The 22,324-nt window shown below is 41.0% G+C and overlaps 1 protein-coding gene across 6 annotated transcripts in view; it reads right to left on the minus strand.

Annotated features, from left to right (window-relative positions):
- PITPNM3 (PITPNM family member 3) overlaps positions 1–22,324 on the minus strand; it is a 357,167-nt gene that overhangs the window by 94,706 nt on the left and 240,137 nt on the right. For all 6 annotated transcript variants that reach the window (XM_065573372.1, XM_065573369.1, XM_065573367.1 and 3 more), the window contains 2 exons: positions 12,837–12,913; positions 6,100–6,335 (listed from right to left, as the gene is read on the minus strand). In XM_065573372.1, the coding sequence (XP_065429444.1) occupies positions 6,100–6,335; positions 12,837–12,913 (313 nt within the window). The remainder of the gene's footprint in view (positions 1–6,099; positions 6,336–12,836; positions 12,914–22,324) is intronic.

Genomic DNA, 22,324 nt, shown 5'->3' on the forward strand with positions numbered 1-22,324 from the left:
TGCCACCATTTTCAACCACAATATATTAATTGTTGCCCAGAATGATTCTCCTCCCTATATCTTCCACAACAGAGCAGTCTCAAAATTATTACTTTAAGTTCATTAAAAATAAAATTTACATTTCAAGAACAGGTTCCAATATGCTATCAGCTGAATAAATAATGAACAGTTCTGGCAAGCTAAATATCTCTGTTTTCAATACAAGTCAACTATAAAAAACGCAACTTTCTCTCTTTGCTCATTTATAGTATTTATGATATAAACTACTGAGACACTGATTATCTTGTATGGATAGAAAATGGTCCATCCATTATGTTAACTGCTGACTCAGAGCATGGCAATAATCAGAAAAACTCTAAAAGGAGATATTTAAATAATTACATTTCGCCTTTTTACGGTCTAATGCCCATTGAAGTCAGTTGGAGTTTTTCTACTGAATGCAAGGGGGTATTGGATCCGTCCCTTAGTTGCTAAAGGTTGACAGGTAAGTTTCTGGACTTTTGGATCCCCTTGATACAACTGCACAAGTGTCAGGGATTCAGATAGGGCAGCACAAGCACTTAAATTGTTACAAGACACTCAGTAGCACTGGCTTTGTGGCTATGAATGATGATGTCCCCTGGTGGCTAGCTAACATCATGAGTAAGAGACCAAATACCAGCAGCTACTAAAAGAAATCTCCTGTGACTTAAGTGGTAGTAGTCAATGTTTTGAAGGTTAAAGAATCAGGATTCTACTATCGACTTGCTGGTATGTGTAAGTTGTATAGAAACGGCATCTGTTTACAACAGGTAAATCATTACATCAGACGCCTTTTGAATATAGCCTTATTCTTAGGTTTGGCCAATCTGTGCTTTGCCGAAGAGGGCTTTCTGCCACTCTTACAACTCTCGGATTCGGAGGTCGGCCAGTCTGGCCTCCACCGTAAGTTAGAGCAAACTCAGGAGCAACTCTACCCGACACCCTTGCCTCTGGGCGCAAGGGGCTCTTCCAGCACTGGGGAATAGACTTTCAGCCCTGCCCCCACAGTAGGGCCTGTGAGGCCAGGTGGTATAAAGCTACTATCCCAGCTGTCAGGGTTGCCACCTGCCCAAATTTTTCCAGGATCATCCCGTTATTGAGGTAGCTGTCCCGGGAAACCTGTAAGGATACTCAGCGCACACTGCCAGCTGTCCAGTTGCATGGGCTCAGGATCATGCCGGATGTTCCATTTTTTTATACCCTAGAAGTGGCAACTTAAACCAACTGTATTTCACCCAGGGATTCCCCCTTTACAGGAGAATTTCCCAGCTGGCCTGCTCCACGGGGTTTCTAGCCATTGTGTCTGCAGAGTGACACAAAAGGAATGTAGCAGAACAGAAAATTGGGCCCATGGGTTGTACCTCTGATTTAATAGTATGGGTGGGGTATTTCCTATACTATCTACTTCCCCTCTGCCCTCTACTGATACTGGATTAGCCTATTACCAAAAAGGCCAGGTCCCTGCACCGCCCCCCCAATTTGCATTCTTTTTTCTTGCATCAAACACAAATTTCCTTTTCTTAAAGGGAACAGACCATGGTTCCCAGAGTTTACAGTCAAATTGGGCTAGAAAATACTGTTTACTGAATACAAAAGCTATGAGCACAGAAGAGCTCAAGACTAAGGAAAAACCTAATTCTTTACTTGAAAAGTTTCTGTCGTTTAATAAGTGAATTCCAGTGCTGCAAAAATAATGAGCCAAAAAAAAGGGCAATTAGGGAAGTGGATATGTTTTGACATGAGTCCCAGGCTAATAATTGCAAAGTGATTTTGTGGATGAAACCATAGAAAAGCCATATCATTTATTTCTGAATTCATTTCACCCGACCATGAGAAAACAGGGAAGAGGTTGTTAAAGGTTTTAATTAAACCCATTACTGAACATTCTATATTTACACAGCTAGCCTCCTTTTTGGAATGCTGCCTGGTCTAATGTCACAGGCAAATAGAATTACATTAATAGAATTGGGGAGAAAATAATCAATTACCATTACAATGATATGAGAGCCAACCTTACTAAAGTCAATGGCAATTTTTCTACCAGATGCTAAGGAGCAGGATTAGCTCCCTTTGCCTTAGTTTGCTTGGTGTGGGCATGTCATGTCGGAGGATGGTTTTGGCAGAGAGGGAAAGGAAAATCAAATCTGTTACTTGGTTGCTATTAGGGCCCCAGTCCTACAAGGGGACTGTTACTTCTTCAGCAAGTCCCATTAACTGCCCTTTGCAGAATCAGGGCCTAAGGTTAGGACCTGAAGTCCATTGAAGTCTTTCGGTTCATTTCTATAGGCTTTGTAACGGGCCCTAAGTTAGTAGAAGAGTTCCTTGTCTAATGCAGTTGCTTTATGTCACTGTTAATCATTTTTGTGGGGGAATGAGACACAGAGAGATGAACTGACTTGCCCAAGGCCCTACAGGGACTCTGTGGCAGATCCAGGAATTGAACCCAGATCATTTGATCCCAGGCCAGTGCCTTAACTACAAAGGCCAGCTTTCCTCTCTATAAGGAGCTGCTGGATGTCATCTCTCACACCACACAGCATTGTTGAACAGAACACGAATCTGGAATTATTACTACTACAATGATGATAAATGCTAAAGTTAATAGTCACGATAAACTAATTCAAGGGGAAGATATTTTTATATGAGCACACAGAACGGGCACTTTAGGATGTGTCCATTTTTAATGTCTAGTTAGCAGCTTAAAGTTATGAAGATTGGTTTTTGCTTTAAGAGTGCAGTAAATATTAAACTAAGCCTGTCTCTGAGGTGTAATTGCTGACTATCATCTCACTGAAAGTTGCATTTAATTTTTCATGGTGACTTGTTTTTCTTCTGAAATATTATGCGTATGTTTTATAGCACAATGATTTTCACTGCACAGAAGAATTCCCACCAGAAATCTCAGAAAGCTACTGGCTTTAACGACAATATGATCTGATAGATTAATTGTACAAACCAGGCATAATATATTGCCCTGAAGAAAGATGGGCAGGAACTAAACTATCTTTGTGAAAAATTCTTTAAAAAAAAAATACAAACTAATGTTTTATTTCAGTCACTTTATAAACTGAAAGCACTGTCATTGCTAACTATACAAAGTAATGTGGTTCTCCTTTAGAATAGTGCCTCAGACTGGACTTAACAGCTAGAAATGTAAGGAAGTAGCAAAATGCTCTCTGCTTTACACCCAATCTTTAAAATGGACACTACTTTGTCATGCAGTGTCCACAAACAATTTGTGTTCGTGCATAGTTTACATTGACAGATGACTGTGTGGCGTACTTCCAAGGATGGAGTTGAGCTAAAAATTATCTATTTTTAAGACCCAAGTTTCCTAATCTATGTTACTAACAACATTTGGTTAACAAAACTGATTTTTAAAAGAACAAAATTGCTTTTCTCTACTGGGGCTTTTTGTTTATCTTTTGTGTTTTTCTCAACATAAACAAAGAAAAAAGAACCTCAAAGTGACTAGATACAAAAGTATCTATCTATCCATCATGCCCTGGAGCAGAGATAACCTAATTCCTAAGGGCTGCTTTAAACTTCTCTAGTTGCAGCAATCATGCTAGCCTCTCCTTGACATGCCCATTCCCCTTATCACCTCCAACACGCCCCCCTACGCAGAGGGCACAACAAACAGATGGCCAGGCAGCACAACTGCCACCCATGAGACCAAGACTCCAACCCACACATTCTTGCATAGCAAAGCCATTTTAACATGTTTGGAATGGAGTTTTGCAAAGCAGTTAGGCATTCCCGCTGGTGAAAGAAATAAACCAGCTCAAGATTCCAGCATACTGTGCTCATGTCCACAATATTTGAATACCATAATGCTGTGTCAGTGGAAGCTTTACTACCTTGTTGTTGCTGTTTAGTCCATTCTAGTTCAATGAATTCATGAGAGCTATGGGCCGTATACAGTATCCATTGAAATCAGCGCGAGTCTTTTGCTATTATTCTCAACAAGTGTTGGATTAGGCTTTACGTGCATTCCGTTAACTAAAAATAGTCTAGGAAAGAACATCCTTCATTTCAGCACACTAATTTCTTTCACAACAAGGAAATAATCCACTGAAAAAGTCTAAGCCCTCCTGGGCTGTGGTATTTCCCTCATACCACTCAATCAGGACTACACCCAAACAAGGAAGAAGTAGAGATCAAAAGCAAATGTTTGTTCTGTAAACAATTAAGTGACTTTATAATCTATTCCCATTATATTCAAAGATTAACTTTATTGGTCTAAAAGTTGAGCTTCATATTCATAATCAGGTATCAGAAACCACTTACTGCAGATTCATAGCTATATAGACCAAGAATTGATCAACATGAGAGGCACTCTCTCTAATATAAATACAGGCCCCAAGCACCATATTCATTTATATCCTCTAGCAAGAGCATCTGTTAAGAAAGAAAAATCCATCAGACCCAATGTATCTCTCATGCTACCAAATCCTCCCTTGTAAGGCCAGTATCTTCATCATCCAAAGTCAATAGGTGTTCTAAAAAGCATCTTAATAGCTCATTCAAACCCTTGCTTTATCTTGCCATCTCTTAAGTTAATTATGATAAATGAATGCTGTACTGCAAAACACTATAGCATTTTGAGGTTACATTAACTGCCATTAGCAGGCGAATAAACACTATAATGCTTTCGTGTTTCAGTTGTGTTACACAGTTAAAAAAAAGTTCAGATTTAAATTCTTCCCAGCAACAAGACTGATCACAAGCCACTAATACGTGTTAAAGGCTTTTTCCTTCCTGCTTTTCCAGTGCTAAGGAGAGTTCGTCAAAGCTAATCTTAATTTCTGTTTTAACTCCTCAGATTTCTCTTTCCACTTTATTCCTAAACCAATTTAAGCAATAAACCATCTTAGTTGTTTAAACAATGAAAATTATCTACCAAATTCTTCTATCGTGTCCAGCACTGCAGCATCTAAACAACGAGCATGCGAGGTTAGATTTGTCAATGCCAGTTGGGACACTGGCACGCAGATCTAGCGGTCAGAGCTTTTAAAGCAAGAAAAACGGTGACTGCGGATTATTCACAGCAGTTGTCAGATATTAGAGAAAAGGAACATCAATGCTCATCCAGCCTGTTTTCTTCCCCACTTATGGGATACGGGAGTTTATTTTTAAAAGCAATTTGTACATCTTAAATTTCTGTTAAGTGTCAAAGGATGTATGGGTAACATTATATTTCTCGACATAGATGCCGGGTAAACATTTTTTTACTGATATTGTTGACCATAAGATACATTTTCAAACCCAAGGGATTTAGGAGCACAATACCTGTTAAAAGTCAAATCATATTTGTGCACCTTAATTGCCTACGTGATTTCAAAAATCTCCCATGCCCACACTGATAGATATTACAGCTACAGAGCAGTGACATGGATTTGGAGTTACTTTTTGAGCCTCCTTAAGCAATGACTTCAGGATTGGGCTCCCTGGTTCTGAAACTGATCATGATGTAATCCACACTCAAGTCTAAACACAGCAAGCAATAATCCATTGTTCACATCATAACTACTAGTCACACTGTATGAGCTGAATCCCAGTTTAAATCCCCAGGAGCTGAACAACTATTGAGGGTGGGAGCTGGGGACACATCAGTCATTGGAATTAACTTGCCAACCCAATGTAAGATGGATGTGGGAAGCCAAAGGGTGAGGAGACAACATATGTTAGGGTGTACCTAACGGTACCTGCACATCACAGCCCACTACTAGCGCCAAGGACCTGACCAACTTCTTGAGCCAGCAGCACGCCCCCTTCCCCTGGGAGCCACAGTATTTCGGCACCAGTGGAAAGCCCAGCACAAAGCTGCAGTCACCATTGAGTGCTGAATGGGAAGGCAGAGTCATCTTATAACCCTCTTTTCTACTGCTGCATCCACCCAGAAAAGGACAGGACCATGTCCTTACTAATTAAATGGGCAAGAGGGTAAGGAGGACTTGCAGTATTCCATGCCGGGCCAATGAAAGCACTATAACCATATAAAAAAGCTTGTGAATAGCCTAGACCTCGGAGGGCCACACTTTGCAAAGCAGTGCCTTAGAATGCAAATTAACTTACTTGGAAACAAGAGAGAAAGCCTCCAAACAGATGGCTGGGCAGTGGACAAGCCTGATTAAGATGTGGCCCAGTGCAGCAGGGAAATGGGCTCGGGTCACCTTCTCAAACACGGAACTGAAGGTGTTGATGTCAGCCATCTTGCAGTTCTGGTCCCCTCCTCCTGTATCTAAGATGTTGCCCCCGTGTAGGACAAGAATAAGGACGTGAGTTTTACAGTTCCTGTGCTGAGCTCCTTCCTGAAGAAAAGAAATAGTCATTTGAATAGGCTTTTGTTACAACAGGCTTTGCAAGAGCAATGTTGGTGCACTTGGTGTCAACCTCCATAGACAATTAGTGATGTATTTTCAGGCTTGGAGTGATCTTTTGTATATTTTACTTGGAAAAAAATCAATTTCATTCAAGTATCTCCGAGTTAGATACAGCACACTACACTCTAGTGTAGAAGCTTTTATGCCTGAGGCTTAGATGTAGAAGTCAGATCCAAAGAAGATTATGAATGGTTTTATGCACAACAAATGCTATTGGCAGTATATCCAGACGGGAAGATGTCCAAAATCTTGAGGCAGCCTAAATGTCTAGTATCAGGAGCTAAACTAATCTCATTTTGTTGGATTTGTCAGAAAGGTTTAAACTGAAATCCTCACATTTTTCTAGAGAAGAAAAATAATTCTGTGTCAACAACACTCTACGTCAGCAGCGGTTAGAGGGCAGCATTTCTCAACTTTTTTAGGTCGGGGACCTCTTGTTCAAAGTCAAAAACATTCATGACACACTTCCATTTACTGGAAAGGAATGAAAAACGTATCAGTGAAACAGTGATAGACCTATATGTTGACGTGTCTGCTTTGAGAAGTTGACAGAGAATGCTTTACCTTAGAACATAAGAATGGCCATGCTGGGTCAGACCAAAGGTCCATCTAGCCCAGTATCCTGTCTTCCGACAGTGGCCAGTGCCAGGTGCCCCAGAGGGAATGAACAGCCAACAGGTAATCATCAAGTGATCCATCCCATCACCCATTCTTAGCTTCTGGCAAACAGAGACTAGGGACACCATCATCATCCCTACCCATCCTGGCTAATAGCCATTGATGGACCTATCCTCCATGGACTTATCTAGTTCTTTTTTTTAATCCTGTTATAGTCTTGGCCTTCACAACATCCTCTGGCAAGGAGTTCCACAGGTTTACTGTGCATTGTGTGAAAAAAATACTTCCTTTTGTTTATTTTAAACCTGCTGCCTATTAATTTAATTTGGTGACCCCAGTTCTTGTATTATGAGAAGGACTAAATAACACTTCCTTATTTATTTTCTCCACACCAGGCATGATTTTATAGATCTCTATCATGTTCACTCTTAGTCGTCTCTTTTCCAAGCTGAAATGTCCCAGTCTTACTAATCTCTCCACATATGGCAGCTGTTCCATATCCCTAATAATTTTGTTGCCCTTTTCTGAACCTATTCCAATTCGGGCTATCGATTAATCGCAGTTAACTCACATGATTAACTCAAAAAAAATTAATTGTGATTAATCACAGTTTTAATCGCACTGCTAAACAATAAAATACCAATTGAAATTTATTAAATATTCTTGGATGGTTTTTCTACATTTTCAAATATATTTATTTCAACTACAACACAGAATACAAAGTGTGCAGTGCTCACTTTGTATTATTTTTATTACAAATATTTGCACTGTAAAAATGATAAAGAAATAGTATTTTTCAATTCACCTCATACAAGTACTGTAGTGCAATCTCTATCGTGAAAGTGCAATTTACAAATGTAGATTTTTGTTACATAACTGTATTCAAAAACAAAACAATGTAAAACTTTACAGCCTACAAGTCCACTCAGTCCTACTTCTTGTTCAGCCAATCGCTAAAAGAAATAAGTTTGTTTTCATTTAAGGGAGATAATGCTGTCCGCTTCTTATTTACGTCAACTGAAAGTGAGAACAGGCATTTGCATGGCACTTTTGTAACCAGCATTGCAAGGTATTTACATGCCAGATATACTGAACATTTGTATGCCCCTTCATGCTTCGGCCACCATTCCAGAGGACATGCTTCCATGCTGATGACACTCATTAAAAAAAATGCATTAATTAAATTTGTGACTGAAATCCTTGGGGGAGAATTGTATGTCTCCTGCTGTTTTACCCGCATTCTGCCATATATATCATGTTATAACAGTCTCTGATGATGACCCAGGACATGTTTATTTGAAGAACACTTTCACTGCAGATTTGACAAAATGCAAAGAAGGTACCAATGTGAGATTTCTAAAGATAGCTACAGCACTCGACCCAAGGTCAGAATCTGAAGTGCTGTCCAAAATCCGAGAGGGATGAGGTGTAGCGCATCTTTCAAAAGTCTTAAAAGTGCAACATCGGATGCAGAAATTACAGAACCAGAACCACCATAAAGGAAAATCAACCTTCTGCTGGTGGCATCTGACTCAGATGTTAAAAATGAACATGCATCGGTCCACACTGCTTTGGATCGTTATCTAGCAGAACCAGTCGTCAGCATGGATGCACGTCCTCTGGAATGGTGGCTGAATCATGAAGGGACATATGGGTGTCTAGCTGGTGAGTCTTGCCCACATGCTCAGGGTTTAGCTGATCGCCATATTTGGGGTTGGGAAGGAATTTTCCTCCAGGGCAGATTGGCAGAGGCCCTAGGAGTTTTTCGCCTTCCTCTGCAGTGTGGGGCACGGGTCACTTGCTGGAGGATTCTCTGCACTTTGAAGTCTTTAAACCATGATTTAAGGACTTCAACAGCTCAGACATAGGTTAGGGATTTATTACAGGAGTGGGTGGGTGAGATTCTGTGGCCTGCGTTGTGCAGGAGGTCAGACTGGACCAGGGATTGGCAACCTTTGGCACACGGCCCGCCAGGGTAAGCCCCCTGGCGGGCCGGGTCAGTTTGTTTACTTGCCGTGTCTGCAGGTTCGGCTGGTCACGGCTCGCACCGGCCATGGTTCACTGTCCCAGGCCAATGGGGGCAGCGGGAAGCAGTGGCCAGGACATCCCTCGGCCCGTGCCACTTTCCACAGCCCCCTTTGGCTTGGGACAGCAAACCGCGGCCAGTGGGAGCCACGATCGGCTGAACCTGCGGATACGGCAAATAAACAAACCAGCCCGGCCCGCCAGGGCGCTTACCCTGGTGGGTCATGTGCCAAAGGTTGCCGATCCCTGGACTAGACGATCATAATGGTCCCTTCTGACCTTAAAGTCTATGACTCTATATGCTAAAGATTCATATCTGGCACGTAAATATGTTGCAATGCCGGCTATTATAGTGACATACGAACGCCCATTCTCTCTTTCAGGTGACATTGTAAACAAGAAGTGGGCAGCATTATCTCCTGCAAATGTAAACAAACTTGTTTGTCTGAACAATTGGCTGTACAAGTAGTAGGACTGAGTGGACTTTCTAGGCTCTAAAGTTCTACATTGTTTTGTTTTTTAATGCCATGTCTTTTTACATAATTCTACGCTTGTAAGTTCAAATTTCATGATAAAGGGATTGCACTTCAGTACTTGTATTAGGTGAATTGAAAAATACTATTTCTTTTGTTTTTTACAATGCAAATATTTATAATCAAAAATAAATATAAAGTGAGCACTGTACACTGTGTTGTAACTGAAATCAAAATATTTGAAAATGTAGAAAACATCCAAAAATATTTAAATAAATTGTTTTCTATTGTTAACAGTATGATTAATCACGATTAATTTTTTTAATCTCTTGACAACCCTAATTCCAATATATCTTTATTGAGATGGGGTGACCACATCTGCATGCAGTATTCAAGATGTGGGAATATCATGGATTTATATAGAGGCAATATGGTATTTTCTGTCCTTTCTATTCCTTTCTTAATGATTCCCAACATTCTGTTTGCTTTTTTGACTGCCACTGCACATTGAGTGGATGTTTTCAGAGAACTATCCACAATGACTCCAAGATCTCTTTTTTGAGTGTTAACAGCTAATTTAGACCCCAGCGTTTTATATGTACAGTTGGGATTATGTTTTCCCATGTGCATTACCTTGCATTCATCAACACTGAATTTCATCCACCATTTTGTTGCCCAGTCACCCAGTTTTGTGAGATCTTTTTGTAGCTCTTTGCAGTATGCCTGGGATTTAACTATCTTGAGTAGTTTTGTATCATCTGCAAATTTTACCCCCTCACTGTTTACCCCTTTTTCCATATCACTTATGAATATATTGAATAGGACTGGTCCCAGTACAGACCCCTGAGGGACACCACTATTTACCGCTCTCCATTCTGAAAACTGACCATTTCTTCCTACACTTTGTTTCCTATCCTTTAACCAGTTACCGATCCATGAGAGGACCTTCCCTCTTATCACATGACAGCTTACTTTGCTTAAGAGCCTTTGGTGAGGGACCTTGTCAAAGGCTTTCTGAAAATCTAAATACACTATATCCTCCTTGTCCACATGCTTGTTGACCCCCTCAAAGAATTCTAGTAGATTAGTGAGGCATGATTTCCCTTTACAAAAACCACGTTGACTCTTCCCCAACAAATTATGTTCATCTATATGTCTGACAATTTTATTATTTACTATTGTTTCAATCAGTTTGCCCGGTACTGAAGTCAGGCTTATCGGCTTGTAATTGCCGAGATCACCTCTACTAAATGGAGTACATTATATTTTTTAAAAAGAAATGAGATCTTAGTAATGACAAACCCACTAAATGCTCTGCTGCAGAATCTTCACTGAGAAGTAGAGCAATTACTACTATGTTTGTCGTAATAATTTGCTGATCACCCAAGTGAACATTAATAAGGTTCTATTCTTTTTCTAATTCACAGTTTTCCCCCCCCTCCCAAATGTTCTTTATGCGATTTACTAACATAGAAACTCAATTTTGCTTGAAGGACAGGATTACCTCCTTCCACAGCCAACATTAAATTCTCTCTCTTTGATCAGCTGGCACTGCAGAAGGCTGTTTGAGGGATTAGAAAGCTCAAGGAATAGGTTGCAGCATCTAGGTTACCACTTAAAATCCAAGCCAGGTCAGTAAGGACAGAAAGTCACTGTCATCAGATGGAATATGGGAAGTGAGTTAATGGACTCAGTCCCGTTCCTATTATTACAAAAGCAACTTACAAATCGATTTAAACTAGCATACTTCTTGGCAGCCTCAACCAATGAATGAACTGCGTCTCAGAATGAACTGCATTCACACCTAGAGGTAGGTGGTCCTTCTAAGCTTACAGAGAGACAACAAAAACACACTGAAGTCAGTGGAACGACTGACTTCAATGAGCTTTGGGTCAGGCTGGGTAAGAGTAGGAAAGTTTGCACTGCTGATGCCTGTACTGTAACTACTGTGTGGACAGATAGACCCTGGCTAACTAAAAACTTCGAGAGAGTTGTTCATTTGCTCAGTTTCTGTTCTTTCTTCTAGAAACCAAATTTATGTTCTATTACTGCTACTGAGACTTTTACTAAATCTGCATTTCAACACAGGTCTTTACATTGTGGCACTAAATGGACTTGGCAATCTCTCTTTGGAAAATGTGCCTGTTTTTCAGCCAAGCTTACAGTTGATGTGGCAACACCCATTTTTTCATGTTCTCTGTTTATATATTTTCCACTGCATGCATCCGATGACGTGGGTTTTAGCCCAAGAAAGCTTATGCTCAAATAAATTTGTTGGTCTCTAAGGTGCCACAAGTACTCCTTGTTCTTTTTAATGATTTCCAGTGACTGCACGTGCACCTATTAGACGGGAGAAAGGATGCACTGGGCCATCAAAAGCACTTATAACTCCATCAATATGTTCTCAGCGCTCAGACAATTTGGAACTTTGGGGCAGGTTTGGACAAAGTGCTTTGAAAATGGAATTCTCTAGATGGGGTCATGGTCATAGAGTGATGAGCTGTTGCAATTAGAGTTACAAGGGGCTAGATTCTGATACTTTTATTCATGTTAGGTGATACTTGATTTTGCAAGCAGACCCAATATCAGCAAGACCACTCGTAGAATAAAGAGCTACCTAGTATTAAGTAGCGGTGGCAGAGTTTGATCCAGGTACTGCTCAACACACTGATGCTGTTATACTCTGATTTTTTACTCCCCAAATTCATCTTGATATAAAGACAGCATTATATCACCTTGACAAAGTCTTAACTGACCTAAGGACCTGCCTGCATGAGAGACTCCCTCCCCCCATTCGATTGTGTCATAGCTGCAAGAGCAGAAGCATGTTCTCTGGACCACCTTGGTTTACAAGACCATCTGGCAGGACATTTTCCAGGAGGGTCCCTCACCTTTGACACTCACTCCCTTTTGTCCCCAAATGACCTGGACACGTTGACCTTCATGGCATGCTGCAAAGCAGACAGACTTTTGAGGAAGAAAGTGTGACATGTGTCAATGTTTGTGGGAAAGATTGATTTTAGTTGGTATAGTAAGTTGTGGGGATGAGTTCAGGTGGCTCCATTTGCAGATACTGATGGATTTTATATTTGTGCCAAAAGCACCTAGAGGGTGTGGAGAGGCAATTGTTAGTGAACATATAAAGTGTAACAAATAAATAAAATAGCTGTAATAGAATATAGTTCTCAGGAACATTAAGATAAAAGTACTGAGGTAACTGGGCTAGTTAGACTTTTGTAATCAACACTTATTTCTGCATCTAGTCTTCAGATTCAGGAAATCAACAAAGCTATATTGCAGGAAAGCATCTCACCTCATTGTCCTCATGTATTTCAATGCTGCCTTGTGCAGGGAATCTTTGTTTTCTCAAAGACGCTCTATATAATTCACCTGCAAGGGAGAAAAATAAAAGAAACTTAACACTTTAGCATTTGGCTAACTGATTGTCTAAAGAGATCTGTAGAGATGAGTCACTAATGGCTTGTCTACAAGTTAAATCAGACTGAAGTTAATTCCAAGTTAATTCAGATTTAAAGTGCAATAGCTATTCTTGAATAGCTCCATGTATAGACAAGACATTTAGTCTGGTTTTAAATTTGAAACATTCCTGTTGGGAATCCTGTGATCAACCAGAAGCATGGACTCAATGTCTTGCAGTTCCACATCCAACAGAATCTTTCATTCTTATAAGAATGCTTAGCTCTTATACAGGGCATGATCTAACACACTCTGAAGTCAGAGAGAAAGGATGGTCTTTTGATTAAGGCACTGGACTGGGACTCAGAGAGCTGAGTTTGGTTCCTGGCTGTGCCATAGATTTCAGAGATGCCAAGGCCGGAATGGACCATTGTAATCACGTAAACTCATCTCATTTGTAACACAGGCCATATAACATCCCCACAATAATTCCTAAATAAGAGCTTTTAGAACTGCCAATCTTGATTTAAAAATGTTCAATGTTGTAGAATCCTCCATGACCCTTGGTAAGTTGTTCTAATGGTTCATTACTCTCACTATTAAAAATGTACACTTTATTTTCAGTTTGAATTCGTCTAGCTTTAATTTCTAGCCATTGGATTGTTTTATACTTTTCTCTGCTAGACTAAAGAGCCCATTAGACCTCTTGTTTGACCTTGGGCAAGTCGCATAATCTTTCTGTGCCTCAGTTTCCCATGTATTATTACTGCCTTTCTCCCACCTTGTATGTCTCGTCAATTCAGTTTGTAAGCTTCATAGGGCAAGGACTGTCTCTCATTGTGCGTTTCTATAGCACCTAGCCCAATAGGGCCCTGAATTCTGTTGGAGAACTACCTAGACATTACTGTGTTGTAAACAATAATAATGAGAAGCCTCTCCACTGGCTTCAGATGAAGGCCATAGTGCCATTAATTTCAACAAGCACAGATTATTGATAGCAACCATGCCATGTTTTATAGAAGATGGTTTCTCTCATGTCTTATTTAACCTACAGGGGTAAAGACAATTATTTATACTAAAAGCACTTGTCACATTTGTGAGCAAAGGGTTTGAGGTCTGGATACAGCATCCCTGGAATATTTGTTCCCCTAATTTGCATAAATATACAGCTTTAATACTCACTACGCAACAAACAACAGAAGAGCAGTGAATCCAGTTATAGTCTAGTCTCAGAGTTAGATATAAAAAACCATCCAATCGCAAAGGGGAAACCAACAATTTAATGTACTTTTTGATAGGGACACACACTATATAAATGTATCTGAATGTGATTAGGAGCCTAGAGGTTTAATAATAGATATCTATCTAAATGCTTATTCACCATCCAATTTATAAAAAAAGTGAAATTGAAGAGTTTTCCGGTTTGTTTTCAATGTAAACCTTCATGCTTCAGGGCATAAACCAATCATTAACTTGCTGTGGTCAGGAAGAAACTTGCCTTGTGGCAAGTTATTCCATAAATGTCCATTACTGGATTTCTTGTAGTTTCCTCTACATACTTTCTGCTTTCAAAGAGAGAAAACACTAGATGGACCATTGTGTGATCTTACACAGCAACACTTTTGTTCATACATTCCACAAGTGACAGACCAGTAAGTAAGCTGCATTATGCAATATATCCTCCATCCATGCCTTAATGACCGTGTCTGCTGCAGATGTGCTGAAATTATTATTGAAATGGTGCTTTTGCAGCAAAGTTGCACTATTTCTGTTTTCAGAAATGAAGGGACGAAACTTGTAAATCTCTATGATCAAAACAGATTCTCAGACAATGTAAACTGGCAGTATTAGATGGGTCTCCTGTAATGATCCTGTCATCCATCTCTACTGCAGCCAGGTAGATGATGACATTGGTATGTGTAAATCTATATTTAATCCTCATTTTTCCCCCTCCATAATAGAGAAAATCCTTGCTAATCATGTGCAAATCATTTTCTTTCTTAGCTTAATAAAACCCTTCAGGTTGGGAAACGGATCTCAGAAGCTACATTAACAGACCCAGTGCTTTAATCAAATGAATTGAGAGTACAAAAGTCTATAGAAATGGGGTTTTCTACATATTATTGACTGAACCTAAATTTAAATCTGCTCAACTTTCCATTTTTAGAGGAGCCCCAAATGCATGTTCTAAAAGGAAAGGAACCTATCTATTTTGGTGGTCAGGCAAGCAAGACACAAATCTGCAGACGCCCTATGGTTTCACATCATGGATTGGAGAAACTGTTTGCACTGTCCCCATGGCTAAGGAAAGGGTGAGATTCTCCAGTCTGAACATTTTGGGGTGGAGGTGGGGGTGGGAGGAGACAACCAGATTTTGAAGCCTTGCTGAGGAAGAGAGAAAAAAATCTCATACACTGCTCAGAGCGTCAAGAAATGTCTTTCCATCTAGCAACCACAATGGAAGGAGGAAAAGGAGAGAAAAAAAGAGAGACAAATATATACCAAGGGCCTAAATGACTATTGCATTCATCCTTGCCTCCTGAAGGGCCCACAGCTGGCTCTATCACAAACAGGTTGCCTGGGTAGCAATATATTAAGGATGGCAGAACATTTGTGACAGTGATGATAGGTGGACATGAATGGGTCTGTACTGGTAAATCTAGGGGAAACAAACCCCTCAAGCCCATGTGAAAAGAGAGTGTCTCACATTAAGAATTCCTTCCTCATGAGCAAACCCAGTAAGGATAAATGGAGTATCACATTGTCCATTTTGGGGGCTGCTTTCTGCACTATTCTTAAAAGTAGATCTGCCAAGGCGCTCTCTGGTCTCCACACACAGCGTTCAGCACCTTTTCTCTAGCTATGTGTGTTGGTTACCTAGGAAACGGTTGTCGGATGGGATCTGATTAGCTCTGTTGTCAGCTTGATTGTCACATTTATACCTGGGGCCAACCACCTGCTGACATTAAGGGGCACTCCACCCTACTGTGTTTTAGGGCAGTTAGGAGACATCTGCATCAGAAGTGATCAGTCCAGCTTTGTGCAGAAAAGATCCAGCTGTTCCAATCCTGCCCCCCCCCCCCCCCACACACACACACACAGTGGAATTGCAGATCCTTTCCCCCCTGCCTTGCAAGCTTGGGATAAAACTGCAGAGAGCAACTAGCCAGAGACTTCAGCTGTTAAGGTGCAGCTGCAGAAGTAGCCAAAGCAAGGACCTTCAGACACTCCGAACTCTTTCCGTGGTTCTGACTAGACTTTCTCTGCCCTGTGCTGATTGCCTGTTTGCTCCAACTGAAATAAGGAAAAGAAACTGCACCCATTTCTTAAAGTACTTTGGAGAGCAAATCATTAAAATTATCTTGACCCACTGTTGTCTCTACCTGGTCAATTCTACTGACTGTTTGACCCGACATTAATATGCTGGGATGTACTATATTGGTTTCTATTGCAAGGCAGACAGTTCTCCTAAAAGCATCCAGGGATCATCATACCCTAAAAGTCCATTTTATGTCCATATTTGCTATTATGTTCTTAGAGCTTCCAACAAAGGGAACTTCTGAAGTTATTAAAACAGCACATTAACTTTACCTAACAAAATTTTGTTGAAAGCCATTTAAAAGCAGTTAGAGGACAGAAATTAAGGTCTCATAGTATTCCTTGTAGAATTTAAAGAGCTTGTAAGGTGTACCTTTTTCATTAGCAAAGAGTGAAGCTGAATGCAGGTCAAGTTGAACAAGTGGTGTGAATAACAGTCCCTTCAGGGAACATGGACCCACTCACTTCACTGATCATGATACACTGATCCACTCCACTGATCATGATACATTTTCCCTATTTTAATATAAACATTACTAACAAATAATTGATGCCCAGACCCCCACCCAATGTCCCTTCAGCCAGAGTCTGCCAGCACAGTCAAGTTGGGATCTCATTACCACAGACTCAAGAGCTTACAGAGTCTTTGAGACAGTTCAGTCTCTTCAAGAGGCCGTCACATCAGGAGGGACCCATTTCTGTCTCTGAACCTAGAAAATGATCTGATACAGCCCCTTCTCCTGCCTCCTCACACTTTTCCAGCAACAGATTTTCACCTGACTTGAAGACAAATAATCCAAACAGTGAAAAATGAATTTAACCTTCAAGACCTGAAACCTTAATAAGTAGAGTTTGCTATTTGTCTAGTGACTCAACAATCTATAGAACCAACCAGGCATTGAACTAAGGGTGAAAAATCCATTTCCTTTGGTATATGCCTGAACATAAGCTTCAGAGAACTCTGGTACAAGAACAGAGTCATTCTGCTTTATCTTCTAAACCTGTTCATATCCTCTTACAGTCTACTCCTCTCATGACCCTTGCTTCGATTACGCGAACACTCCTTTCTCTCCAGCATTGCCCAAGATGGTTGTTCCACATCTTGCGAACCACTAAAGCCTCCCATGTGCTGAAAGGGAACTCTGATTTGAGAGTATTAGAAGCCCCAGATCAGGCACAACGCATGATGGGAGGGGAAGTTACGATTTCACCATAGGGCTCTGCAGTTCATCCTCAAGATACCTTACGAGAAGCAGAATGGAGAAGAGGTAAGTTATTTTTAAGATCAGAGACGTAAATTATAGCAGACTTGCGATTAAAAAGGCCATGTTACCATACAATCAAAGCATAATAAAGTTAAAAGACCATTTGGCTCTGGCATAGCATCTTTCATTTCAGGTTCTCACGCGACTTTATAAACTAATTAAGCACCACAACACCCAAACAAGAGAGGATTACTTCAGTTCGAGGAGTGAGTACTCAGCATCCCTGAAAAAAAACAAAAAACCACAACAAGCTAACTATGTTACCTTCTTTTTCTTGTAGAGGAAGGCTGTTAAATCCTGGGAGAGCAGAAATGTATAATCTCTAGTCTCTAACACTTTCTCATCTGTCTCAGAGGGAAAGGAGACCACGAAACCCTTTTGAAAGTCAATGACAGAAAACGTGCACTTTATAACGTCACACATAGCACCGTGTGGCAGCCCCACCTGTTCTGCAGGGATTTGCTCCTTTGAAAGGGGAGCAGCGCTTCCTTCCTGTAAAAGCAGTAGAAGTTAAGGATATTATTGAGAAAGTAACAAACCCAGTCACTGTTTAAGGTAGGTTCTCATTTTCTGCCAGGGCCGTCCAGAGGATTCAGGGGGCCTGGGGCAAAGCAATTTCAGGGGCCCCTTCCATAAAAAAAGTTGCAATACTATAGAATACTATATTCTCGTGGGGGCCCCTGTGGAGCCCGGGGCAAATTGCCCCACTTTCCCCCCCTTCCCCCGGGCAGCCCTGTTTTCTGCTGCTGCTATGGGTTTCTGGTGGTGGTTCTAATGTTTTTGGAGAGTGTTAAGAGAGTATGAGAGCAAAGGGGGAAGGTAGCTTGCCAGTTCTAAACAGCCAACATTTCCTCTGTTCTCTCTCAGCATGATGACAGAGAATGAGTGCATCACATAATACCACAGGCACAAGGCTTGCTTTCATGTGTATATAAAAGCAAGAGCATACATAACACTCAGAGAATGCTCTTGTGAACTGGTATTGGACTAGAAACTAGAACACCAATAAAGGACTGAAAGAATTAATTGTAGGCTTCACCTTCACCCACAAATTATCTGCGTCCCTTGCTGGAACCACACATGGGTTTCTGCACTCTTTACATCTATCTGTATGACAGAACAACACTAATCCATTTCCAGATTATGCCATTTGCCATGCTGAATGGCCACAGGCAAATCAAAGACATTTATTCTCTGTATCTCAGTTTCTTTATACGTAAAAATGGGGTAATTATGCTTTCCTTCTTCGTAAGATTGTCAGGATCAGCCAATTAATGTTTGTACAAAAAAACCTAGCAACCCTGAAACATCCAGCACACTTAGAACATAAGAACGGCCATACCGGGTCAGACCAAAGGTCCCAATATCCTGTCTTTTGACAGTGGCCAATGCCAGGTGCCCCAGAGAGAATGAACAGAACAGGTAATCATCAAGTGATCCATCCCCTGTCATCCATTCCCAGGACTAGCTGCTCCAAGAAGCAGTCATTTAAGGTGTCAAGAAACTTTATCTCTGCGTCCTGACTGGGTACATATCACCTCAGGACAATATGGGGATAGTTGAAATCCCCCATTGAGTTTTTTATTTGAATAGCCTCTCTAATCTTCCTGAGCATTTCACAGTCACTAACACCATCCTGGTCAGGTGGTCGGTAATATATCCCTACTGCTCTATCCTTATTATTCGAGCATGGAATTACTATCCATAGAGATTCTATGGTACAGTTTGGTTCATTTAAGATTTTTACTTCATTTGATTCTACGCTTTCTTTCACATATAGTGCCACTTCCCCACAAGCACGACCTGTTCTGTCCTTCCGATATATTTTATACCCTGGTATTAGTGTGTCCCATTGATTATCCTCATTCCACCAAGTTTCTGTGATGACTATTGTATCAATATCCTCATTTAATACGACGCACTCTAGTTCACCCACCTTATTATTTAGACTTCTATCATTGGTATAAAAGCACTTTAAAAACTTGTCACTTTTTAGCTAAATATAAGTGCTTTCTGGAAATCCTAACAACATAAAAAGCAGCCATGGATTTCAAAAGCTGGCTAAACTCCTAACGAAGCCAACTACTGCATGAATGTGAGCAGTGTGCAAGCCAAAAAGGATTACAGAAGGGCACTAGACATGTCATAGATAAAGTGAAATAGCTACTGAGCTAAAATTTATCTTAAACCTAAAACTGAAATAGGAAAACAATGGGCTAGACCATGCCAGGGGCAAGGAGCCATGGAATCTTTACTGATAAGTGGACAAGGTCTTGGGTTTACGTTTCACCTCTCTAGCACAGTAACGCCAGTTGGCTTCAACAGGAGTTGGGAGCGATCAGCACTTGGCAGGATTGGGGTCAATCTGAAGAATTCTCCCATTCCTGTCAATTCCTATCATTAATGTAGGATAGCCTAATTAGTTCACACTACAGTGCTTGGATAATTAGCACTAGGTGTTTGTCACCACCAAACCCATCTCCACTTCTGTCTCCTGTTTGATCTTTCAACATCTCCCCCTTCGACACTAGCCAATCATAGCATCACATTTCACTGGGGTCTATCCACGCTGTTTGACAGGAGTGCTAAGTGCTTTCAGAATACTTTACCCTGTAGGGCCCCTCTCTAGGAGGTTGTCTGAATGTTTCTTCTCCTCGGAGCCTGAACTACATGAAAACCCTACTGAACAGCGGAACTCTTTATAAACACAAGATTTATTAAAAGGTAGAGAGAAAAGGATTTAAAACTACAGTAAATGGTTGTCTCGACATACCTAGATTTAGCAAAAAGTTAAACTAGAGAAGGCATTCTCACTATAAATTTCACAAAAGAAAGCATGCATGCTTCAGAGAGCAAACTCTGGGGTTTGATTCCCTTGTCAAAATCACAGCATCCAACCCCTCCACACCTTGACATAGTCTTCTTAAGTAGACCACTCTTCCTGCTCTCCCAGTGTTTCTCAGAGGATAGTCCATAAATATATTAACAAGGCACTCTTTGTCCATAGTTCAATTCCTGGGAAGAGATCTCCCTCCCCTTAAACCAGGTCATCAAGTATCCCGGACTGCTTTTCCACACATGGCCTGTGAGATTTCAGCTTAGCTACTTTATTTTAATAGTCCTATTCAGTGTCTTTAGGGTTCCATCCTCTGTTCTGGGAGGAGGTGTATGAAGTGGTGGACATCCACTAGGTGGGGAGGGGAAAATCATACTTCAAACAACTGTGTTATTTTAGTTCCTTTGCTCAGGGCTTTTCTTTACTAACATAAAGATTCAAAATGCCACCCAAACCCCATCTCCCTGTCCCCTCAGGGTCTTGTCTTAGCTCCAGGTTCTACAGCCCTCCCTCTGCTGGTGTGCCCCTCACCCAGAGGGTATGTCTACACTGCAAACAAACAAAAACACATTGCAGCAGCAAGTCTCAGAGCCTGGATTAACAGACTCTGGTTCATGGGGCTCATGCTATGGGCCTAAAAATAGCAATGCAAACATGCCCAGTTGGGCTGGAACCTGGGCTTGGAGACACCCCCCGCCCCCCCAGCTGGGTTTCAGAGCCCAGGATCCAGCCCAAGAGGCAATGTCTACACTGGTATTTTTTAGACTCCTAGTGCGAGCCCAAGTCAGTTAGCCCGGGCTCTTAGACTCGCTGCTGTGGGCTGGGGGTTCCCCCCCCCCCGCAGCATTCAGGCCTTCTGCCTGAACTGGCCTTACTAGATCAATGATCATTATCCTCAGGGAAGTGCAGTGGAATTTTGTTCGTACTGTAAAACACAGTGTCAGCATGTGTTCTTGTGACACAGAGGCCTTCTGCCTGACCGATGCCTGGAACCTCCCCTGGGCCTAGGTTTCTCTTGTCTGCTTTCCAGCCAAAGAGGCAGGAAGCCCAAAATGCAATTTCCTCTTGGGCATCAGACTAGGAGCAAACATGTGACTTGCAGCTACAGCTCCCAGTCTGGAAGGGAGCAAGGACCGTCACGGGCCACTAGAAGGTACACATGTGCCCAAGGCTCAGTATCCTGTTATGAGGTGTATACCCATTGTCTGGGTGTATGTGCTTTCCAAACAACAACTTCCTTTCTCCCCCTGCCCCTCCTAGTCATAAAATATTATTGTTAAATTTACAGAGGTTTATATAGGGGCACAGTTTTATTTGAGCTTTGGATTCTATTGCATCTTTGATTCTTCAATAGAAGCTGCTGGATGCAGAGTTCTTTTGAAAACCCGGACCACACAATACTGTGTTTTAATGGAATGGAAAATCTGCAGACTTTAAATAGGAGGACGATGCTTGTTTGCAGCACTGATGAATGATTTTAGATGGAACTGGGTGGATTTCCCCCCTTCCCCCAAATAGTAATTTTGCTGGAAAATGCATTTTTTTTTCTTCAAACTCTTCATGAATTTGCATTTAATTCAATTAACTGGGGATTTCTGGGGGGGAGGAGTGAAGGAAATTTTTTCTTGAAAAAGCTGAAACACTAAAGTGAAACATTTCCACTTTTCATGACTGTGCATTGAGAAATTTAGATTTTTTTTTAAAGCTCCTCTCTCCGCCATGAAATAAAACGCACCTGAAAGTGACCAAAAAACAAAAAGAAAAAACAACAACAGAAGTTTGTTTTGGGTCCATTGAAACATTTTGTTTGACCTAAAGCTAAATCTTTTGAGAGGCTTCAAGTTGGGTCCCTGAACTGAAGAAAAAAAATAATCAATTATTCATTCAGCTCTAGTTTTAGCAGATAAATATTTCACATTTTGCTACCCAAACAAGTAAATAAACTCCTCTGCATCCATACATACC

Source organism: Chrysemys picta, chromosome 19 (assembly GCF_011386835.1).
Source record: "Chrysemys picta bellii isolate R12L10 chromosome 19, ASM1138683v2, whole genome shotgun sequence".
NCBI lineage: Eukaryota > Metazoa > Chordata > Testudines > Emydidae > Chrysemys > Chrysemys picta.